Below are 10033 nucleotides of genomic sequence, written 5' to 3' on the forward strand. Positions count from 1 at the left end.
CAAGAAAATTTCATAGAAACTTCTTTTAAATTAATATTTTACCCAACTTGTAATATTAAAATGAGTTATCAAACTTAAGTTAGCATGATGAGATACACACACACATATATATACACACACGTGTGTGTATGTATGTTTGTATGTTAAAATTCTGTGATGCTGTAATATATAATACCAGAATTATAGACTTTAGAGTGAGAAGAGGGAGATTATTTAGAGGAGCAAACATCAAAGATCATCTATTATAACTCATTCTTTTTTGGAGTTGAGAAATCTGAGTCTCAAAGAAGGGAAGTGATTTGCCTAAAACTACATAGTTTATACAGCTCCAGGACTTATATCCAGGTCTTTTTATTTCCCAAATAATATTCATTCTACCATGTTTCTTCTGAAATGAAATAATTCCTAAAATACCTTTGCTAAAAGAAGCAACAAGATTCATAGAATTTTAGTCAATTATTTATGAGATTGACTTCTCCATACACAACATTTGACATTTTAGGACCACTAGAATGTATTCCACATAAACTTTTCAACTTCACCCAACCTCTCCCACTTAACTCCCTTCAAGTTCACCTTAAATGGTATTAAATTAAGCTTTTCATGATTTTCTTTATAGATGGTACTTTCTCCTTAAAGTCATGTTGTATTTGCATTGTATGTATTCATAACTCTATTGGCTATTCCTACTAATTTATATTCTCTAGAATATAAGTTTCTTTACAAAAGAAACTTTTATTTCTGTCTTTATATTCTCATGATCTAATATAATGCCTGATACAGAACTAATGCTTAGTAATTATTTGCTGATCATCTCTTTGCAAAAATTTTGTTTGTATTCATTAATATATTATCCCTAGTAATGGCTATTATTTGGAGGACCAAGGTTTAAGGGAACCTGCTCTAATGATCTGGGATTGGGTTCCTTTCACATGTACAGAGAAAGTTGAAACAATAGAGAAAGCTAGCTCCACCAATTCTCAATGTAGAATTATGAAGACCATTTGATCTCATTGGCTTTCAGTTTCTTAGTCTATGAAGTAAGGGAAGTATGCTGAATTATTGATTTATTAAATTCTGCATTCCCTAAATCAGCAAGATGCTGATACAAAGATAAAAAATACACACAGCCTAGACATAACTTTGCCCTGATGAGTGTAATTTCCAAGTATGTGTTTAGCACAATATGTCCAAATAAACAGCAGAGGATAGTGAATAAAAAGCTAACATTAAAGTCATGACATGAGTTCAAGACTTGTTTCTGACACACACTACATATTTAACCTTAGGAAAGGCATTTAATTTATCAGTACCATAGGCATCCATTTAGACAATAAATTTTAAAATAATTACTGATCTGCATCTGGAGAGGAAGTTTTCTCATTAGGAGCCAGACCAAATAAATAAAAAGTTTAAGGAGGAAAAAACCAAAATGTAATTGAATGAATAAAAATAATATCAAGCACCTATTAAGCGTGAAGAACTGTGCTTGGTTCTGGGGATATAAATACATACTATTGGTCTAATACAATTTTTAATCATTCATGTATAAAATTATTTCTATGGAAAAATATACCTCTATAAAATAATTTCATATAATGTCAAATTTTCACCAAATTAATCAGTAATGCTAATTGGTGAATAACAGTATATATGGTAAGCACTGTAACTAAGTTCACTGTCACCTCTTTTTTTTTTTTTTTCACCTCTCACTTGATCGAATCTTTAAATATCACTTTGTCTGAGATCATTGATTACTAGCCCTACTTATTGTTCTTTCCATAATGAATTTTATTCTTGATCCTGGTTATTTTATTCGTGTATATTTCTGATTTCCTATCTCTGCTAATTCCTTTAATGCTAGTCTTTAACTTGCCTTGCTATTACTTAACTTCCTTCACCCATGATTCCTTCCTTATCTTCTTCCATCACCCTTTCCTTTTTATCCTATTTCCACTAATCTACAGACCTTGTCTCATTTCCATTAATTTAAATAATCTTCTATACCTCACCTTATTCTATGTCAGCCTTTCTTTCCCTCTTTATCCCATTTCCCTTCACCTATACACCTGATTCCACTACTGTAAATCTACACACCTTTCTACATTTCACCTTATTTTGTTCCTTCCCTCCCCTATGTCTTTAGAGATTTTGGAGATTGCTATATCATGTATGTATGTGTGTATACATACATAATATATACACATATATTATATATACATACATATATATATATGTATGTATACATGTATTATTCCCTATTTAATCCATTCCTGATATGAATTAGATTTTCAGAGCTATCAATGCTCTTCTGTCAGTAATGTCTCTATGTAGTTCTTCAGCATCGCATTCATATTGCATAATTATTATTTTACCTTTTCCTAGACAGTTTTGCTTTTTTGGAGCCAGATCATATTTAGCTCTGCTCCAATCTTTCTTTTGAACTACCCAATTACTGGTGTGTATCTTAGACTTACATTTTCATGTGTTGAAGCCCTTGAAATTGGTTTTTTATGTTGGCTCTTACATATTAAACTTTCTATTGAATTAATAGAATTAATTTGGTTTAGAATTAACAACAGCCTTAAAATCTTCAAGTTCACTGAATGTTCTTTTTTCCATTCAATATCATGTTTAGTTTTGCTGGATATAATATTTTTTGGCCATAAGCCTAGTTTTTTTTTATTGTTGATATATAATGTACTTGTACATATAGTCTTTTATTGTAGCTGCTGATAAATCCTGTACAATTCGAATTGTAGCTTCAGCATATTTCAATTTTTTGTTGTTGGGGGTGGGGGTTGATTGTTTTGTTTGTTTTTTGTAAAATTTTCTATTTGATCTGGGGGGTTAGAAATTTAGCACTAATGTTCTTATGTGATTTTTTTTTTGAGATCTCTTTGAGTTAGTGATCAATGGATTAATTTCTATTTCTATTTTCTCCTCTTGTTCTATCGCTTCAGGACAATTATCTTTGATTATTTTTTGCATTATGATGTCAAAGTTTTTGTTTTTTCTGGTCACAGCTTTCAGGTAATCAATTTATTCTTATGTTTTCTCTTCTTAATCTGTTATCCACATCTGTTGTTTTTCTTATAGATGTTTCACATTCTGTTTCATTTTTTCCTTTGGTCCCTTATACCTTCATTGTCTTCCCCTTGCCCAATTCCAATTTTTGAAGAATTATTTTCTTCTTTAAGGCTCAATCTTCTTTTCTAATTGTTGACTTTCTTTTTATTATCTTTTTTTTGGAGGGTTCTTCTTCTTCTTCTTTTTTTTTTTTTTAGTTTTTCTTAATCTCTCTCATTTGATTTTTAAATTCTTTTTGAAGTTTTTCCTATAAATTCTTTCTGGATAGATAGCCATTTAGCATTACTCTTTGGAATGAAAGAGGCTTTTTTTTTAAATTTTCAGTGTCCTTCTCTGAAGATGAGTCCTGGTTTTCTCTATTCCCATAGGTAATTTCTATGATTATATTCTTTTTTTGCCTGCTTCTTATACATAAACACATTCACACAGGTATATAAATGAGACCTTATTCATATAATCCTGGAAGGGGGATGATGACTTTGGCTCCACTTCAGCTCTTCCCTCTGACCCCAAACCAGGAACTCCATCCTCCTGCAAGTGTCTGCACCCAGCATCATTCTTGTCCCACTGCTTCTGCATTTACCAAGTGTACTGATTTCTTTTCACCCATGTCTCAGCAGCACAGGTAGGTCTGGCATTCTTATCAGAAGAGGCTCCCAATCTTCCCTGAGTCTTTCCAAACTCAAACTTCTAATTCCTCAGGTTGTTCAGGAGGTAAAAATTCCTGGGTTCAGATTGAGACTACTTTAGAACTCAGCTAACCCCAGGAATCCCAGCTTGCTATTTTGGTGCAGTTAGCCTAGAGGTATTTATATTCATACCATTAAACCTTGGTACTAGGGTCTTTCTTTGGGTCTTCTCAAGTTGTCCCAGGAAGATCTCTGTTCTTCCCCTAGACTTATTTGTTTTGCCCAGGTTTATGTTTGCCCTGAGGTACAACTTTGTTTTATTTGTAGAGAAAAACTGTAGATCTTCAAATTTTCTGACTTACTCTTCATCTTCCCAGAATCCTCCCACTGGAGTTTATTGAGTAGGGGAATGATGTGGTCAGACCTACACTTCAGGAAAATAAAATTGGAGACTGAAAAGAGAACTGATTGGAGTGGAAAAATACTTGAGGCAGGCAGATCCATTAGCAGGCTCTTGCAATGAACCAAGTGTAAAGTGAAGAAGACTTGTACTACAGTAGTGAAAGATGAAAGAAGTGGCTCATGCAAGATGTTCTTGAGATGAAATTGACAAGCAGTCAATTTGAGGAGTGAGAAAAAGTGAGGAGTCACCGCAGTACTAGCTTGGGAACCTGAAAGGATGGGAAAATGAACCCATCCTCCACAGTAACAAAAGGGGAAGAAAGGGGAAGAATTTAGAGGAAAAGATAATGTGTTCTGTTTGGGGAATATTGAGCTTAAGATGTCTGTTGGACATCCAATTCAATATGTTTGAAAGGCAGTTGAAAGTGTGAGATTAGGGATCAGTTTAGGTTGGCATAGGAAAGATAAATCTGAGAATCATCAACATAAACATGCTAATTAAGTCCAGTAGAGCTAATGAGGCTACCAAGTCAAGTAGTATAGAGGAAAAGAAAAAGATCCAGAACAGAAGACTGAGAGAGACTTATAATTAAAAAGAATAATATTATTGAAGATCCAGAAAAAAGACTGAAAAACTGGGAGAAAGTAGTTTCCCAAAAACCTGGAGATAAAAGAGTATCAAATTGAAAAAGTTATCACCATTGTTGAAAAGTGAAGAAAAGACAACAAGAATGAGGATTGAGAAAAGGATTTGTGTTTGTATTTGTTAACTAAGAAATCTTTAGTAACTTTGGAGAGAACAGTTGTGGTGAAATGGTAAGACTGGAAGCCAGATTGAAAAGGGTCAAAAGACAATGAGAGGATTAAAAAGTAGAGGCACCTATTGCAGATGGCCATTTTGAGGAGTTTTGCAACAAAGGACCAAGAGATATAAAATTTTGTTTAGGGATGGAAGAATTAAGTCATAGTTTTTTTCTTCAGGATGGGAGAGACACGAGCATGTTTGTAGAAAGTAGAGAATGAGCCATTAGACAAAGAAATATTAAAGTGGGGATGGCAGAGGAAATACCTGTTAGAGAAAATGGAATGGAATCACTTGAATGGATAAAGGAGTTAGCCTTAGTAGAAAGTAAAGCCACTTTATCAAGTGAGGAAGTGAAGTGAATAAAGGAGGAAATAGTAACAAAAGATACATGACTTATAGGAGATGAGGGAGAGGGAAGAAGAGAGATATCATGGCAAATAGAATATTTTTTTTCTGAAGCAGAGATCTCAATTGAAAAAATGAGGGAAGGAAAAATCATTAAAGCAAAGATGAAAACTTTTGGAAGAATCAATGTGGAGAAGAATTGGCTAATGAGGAAGATGTCAAAGGATTGCATAGGAGCAGTGAAGACCCGGTTGAGGTTGTGTGCCAAAAACCTATAATGGTTCAAGTCCACTACAAATCCAGAATGGTTGCATGATTTTGTCTACTTTCATTCAGCACCATGCATGTAAAAATAAAAGTGGTAAATGATGGGAGTGATATGAGACTGAGACTTGTCAGGATGTAATCAGTGATACAATAAAGTGAAATAGGATTTATTCAATGAAGGAAGACAATTTGACAAGAAATCATGTTGTATGTAAAAGACTCTCAATAAAAGAGCAGAGTTATAGAGTAAAGAAAAAATATGAGCCTACACTAAATTCACTGAGAAAAAAAAAAGAGTGATTTGGAATTCTGAGCAACCAGAATTTTATTTGGGTGATAAATATGAATTGTATGATCCTCAAAATAAAAGTTTCCTAAATAATGGAAGTATGTGGAGAACATGGAAGTGACAATGGAGACAAGGAAAGTCTTTTCCTCATCCAGTGAATCAAAAGAATAGGTAAAATTAAAGTAGTAAAGAGTGGTGAGACATCCTGTGTCATTGGAGAAGGAAGGAGTAGGTTTCAATAACAGTTAATTGATGGAAGGAATGGGAAAGAAAATAGGTATAAAGGAAAAAAGCATTGTCTATGGAACAGGCATTTCAGAGAGCAAACTAAAAGGTCATAGAGTTGAAAATAAAGATTTATTTTGATTTCTTAGTGAACCTGTTACTGCCAAACATTATAGAATTATCAAATCTTTGAGATCATAGATATGGTGTATCTAGATTTCAGAAGATTGTTTGACAAAATTATTAATGATATTATTATTAAAATATAGGGATATATTGTGTAGGCCTGCCTTGGGACATTTTTCCTATAGTATCTAAGAGAGAACCATATTGAAATGTTGGGAAACATATTACAGTTGGACATAGATGATATTAACATGTTGTTTTCAGCCAGGATGTGGCCTGCAAGGATCTTTATGTATGGTTTATTTAAGTTTGACATTACTACTCTAGGATTTTTTTTTTGAGGCAATTGGGGTAAAAGGTCACACAGCAAAGTCACACAGAAAAGAAGTGTTAAGTGTTTGAGGCAAACTCAAGTCCTCCTGATATCAGGGCCAGTGCACTAGCTAGCTGCTCCTTAACATCATTCATCTAAAAAAGAATACTATCATATGGATTAAGAACCAGTTGAATGGCCTTCCTCAAAAATAATTAACATTTGAATGTCAGACTAGAGAATTGTATCATTCCAGAGCTCAGTCAGAAAGTAAGGGAGAAAGATATCAAATTGCATGATCTTTTTAATGACAGGTAGAATTAAAAGAAGATCCTGGCCATGGGTACATTTTTACAGTTATTTTTGGTTGTCATAATACTTCCCTTATTTTTAGTCACTGCATCAATTAGGGGTGAGGATTAAGAAGTAAGAACTTATCTTCTTATTTATATGTAGACTATGTAAAATAACAGAATTCTAGAAAATGGCTTTTAAAGTTCTATAGTCTTTTTCAGCTCCAAGTTTATAATCTTATGATTCTATAACTCCAAATTCTGCCTTCTCCCAAAGCCTGTCTTACAACAATCCTTGTAGTTGTTGTTTGTTCTTATGTGAATGTGATTAATTAGCCTGCCTCTTAGCCCAGATTCCTCAATTTGATCTTAATGTTCAAACCATTGGTATTTGAAATTTCTATGTTACTCTCCATACCTTTTGTCATTATAAATGATGGCCATTTCTTTTGTTGTCACAAGATCTCTTGAAATCTAATGATCACCTAGGATAAACTGAGAAAGAAACTAATATATCAATGTAGTCACTGACCCAAAGTGTCAGGTCAACTTGTGAGCCAGATACACTTTTCATTTTTAATCTTGTGCCAAGACTTCTATAATAACTGATTCCTAACCTTGAATTGAGGATAGAATTGGTTATAGATTCTTCTTTGCCCTCTAGTTTTTATAATCTATAAACTCTTAATTTATTTACATTATATTCTGTCCAAGATGGAGACAGATAAATATCTTTAAGTTGAGGTAAGGATACATGATATATGAGGAATAAATAGCATTTGTCCGCTGCTCTCCCCTTTTCCTAAAACCGTTTTATATTACATTGCAGGTCTTAACCGGCCCATTCACATCCAAACAATGAGGGAAGAAAACATCACTAATGTCATTGAGTTTATCCTTGTGGGTTTCCCAACTGCTATCTGGCTGCAGATTCTACTTTTCTTCCTCTTCCTTGGAAACTATCTTTTTGTACTGATGGAAAATCTGGTCATTATCCTCACTGTTTGGGTCAATGGTTCCCTCCACAAGCCAATGTACTATTTCCTGGGTAGTATGTCATTTTTGGAGATATGGTACATTTCTGTCACTGTCCCAAAGATGCTAGTTGGATTTCTTCTTCATCCTAACACCATATCCTTCCTGGGCTGCATGACTCAACTCTACTTCTTCATTTCACTTGTCTGCACAGAATGTGTGCTCTTGGCTTCAATGGCATATGACCGTTATGTAGCAATTTGCCATCCACTCCACTACCCAGTCATCATGACTACAGAACTCTGTATGCAGCTGATTACCAGCTCCTGGATATGTGGCTTTTCTATTGCTGTAGCCAAAGTCTATTTCATCTCACGTGTCACCTTCTGTACTAATAATGTCTTGAACCACTTTTTTTGTGATGTTTCTCCAGTCCTAAAACTAGCTTGCAAGAATTTTTCTACAGCTGAGACAGTGGACTTTAGCTTAGCCATTGTGATCCTTATATTCCCTTTCACAGCTACTGTTATCTCTTATGGCTTTATTATCTCCACTGTCCTACGCATCCCTTCAGCTGCTGGACAGCGAAAGGCCTTCTCCACCTGTGCCTCCCACCTCACTGTAGTAGTCATCTATTATATGGCAGTTATCTTCATGTATGTTCGGCCTCGAGCCATTGCTTCCTTCAATTCCAACAAGTTGATCTCAGCCATATATGCAGTACTTACACCTATGTTAAATCCCATCATCTACTGCCTGAGGAATCAAGAGGTCAAGGATGCTATCAGAAAGACTATAGTCAATGGCTGGGGACTATTCTTGAGAGATTCCTCTTTTTGAAGAGACCCATTCATTTCTTGGCCCAAGTGCTAGGCAAAAACTTAGAGATTATTTCCACAAGAGAGAAGAATTATTTGCTCTGTATATAATAATGGGAAACTAGTCATCAATTGAAAAATTATAAACCATCAAGTGATATTAAATATTAAATATAAGAATATATCTGTTTCAAAAATTATTTTCAATAAATAGGAGATAAGGTACTTTATCAAAATCCTTTTTTAAGATGAGGTCTGATTGAATCAATAAATTACCCTACTTCCCGTAAGCAGATGAGTAAGCTTATCTGTTGAATGACTTAAAGACATTATACTAACTGTGAAGAGTCCTTAATTTGGAATGAGTGAAAATTACCAAATGAAATAGTTAAACAGGAAATAAATGTATTGGATTTGCTGACGCAGTTCAGAATTCAGGCATTGACTAGGTTGGGCAGAAAAGGGGCAAAAGCATTTCTAGCCAGTCTTTACAAGAGAATTCTGTGAGGAATAGATTAGTTTCTTTCTACTAAATATTCTTCTTTCCTAGTTTGACCAAATAAGAGAGTTGTGAACATTTAAGGAAAAACATAAAGCAAAATTTTATCAGAGACTCCTGAAACACAAAGAAAAACTTATTATGACAATGTTGATTTTATACAATAAAACACAAGTAAAATCTGGGATGGTTGAGGCATTTTACATTAACAATATGAGGTGAGTGGGTGTGGTTCAAGCTTCAAGTATAACCTTAAAGCCAGAAAACTATTCTACTTCAAGAAATAACTTTTGTTCTCTTGAATCATTATCTCTGGCATTTTGTCATCTATAGCCAGATAATAGTACTATCCCAATATCTATATAGTGTTTACTCTGTGCAATATATCTTTATAACACCAACATTTTCAAGATAACTCCCTTTGGTTGTGAATTATGAAGTAATATAATTCCAAAATGATAAAAAGTGAAGAGGATCCAAAGTACAATGAAAAGAAATTTGGTGAGTATAAGCAGACTACAGTATATTACCAACAGTGATACTTTTGATCTGTCTCTTGTATAATATGTATCTCTTTTCTTTTTTCAAGCATATGTTCCTTTAATCTTCTTTGTGAACTCTGTTTCATTCTAATTGAACTAATAGATATTCCACTTCCTTCCTCCATGCATGTGTGCAATCTGTAATACATTATTTTATTATCTTTACTTCTTAAAAATCTTATCTTCCTTTATAGCTCAAGTCAAGTGTCAACTTCTCAACAAATCCTGAATCCTTTCTATTGCGAATGTTTTCTCTCTTTTCATGACTTTGTTTTATATTAATTTATAAACATTCTATTCCTCCCCAGTAGAATGTAAACTCCTGGAGGACATGGATTTATTCCTTTTTGTCTTTGTATTCATCATGACTAGCACAATGTCTGGCACATAATGAGGACTTTGTACCTTGCTGAAT

General features: G+C 33.8%; 1 protein-coding gene across 1 annotated transcript; it reads left to right on the forward strand.

Annotated features, from left to right (window-relative positions):
- Positions 1 to 7642: 7642 nt before the first annotated feature.
- Positions 7643 to 8599, forward strand: LOC127546537 (olfactory receptor 6-like). The gene has a single exon (XM_051973596.1). It carries the CDS (start codon positions 7643 to 7645, stop codon positions 8597 to 8599), a length of 957 nt encoding a protein of 318 aa, XP_051829556.1.
- The last annotated feature ends 1434 nt before the right edge of the window (positions 8600 to 10033 follow it).

This window comes from Antechinus flavipes, chromosome 2 (assembly GCF_016432865.1).
Source record: "Antechinus flavipes isolate AdamAnt ecotype Samford, QLD, Australia chromosome 2, AdamAnt_v2, whole genome shotgun sequence".
Lineage (NCBI taxonomy): Eukaryota > Metazoa > Chordata > Mammalia > Dasyuromorphia > Dasyuridae > Antechinus > Antechinus flavipes.

What these genes read in the sequence shown, in the direction of transcription:
- LOC127546537 (XM_051973596.1), top strand. Translation starts at nt 7,643, where the DNA reads ATGAGGGAAGAAAACATCACTAATGTCATTGAGTTTATCCTTGTGGGT.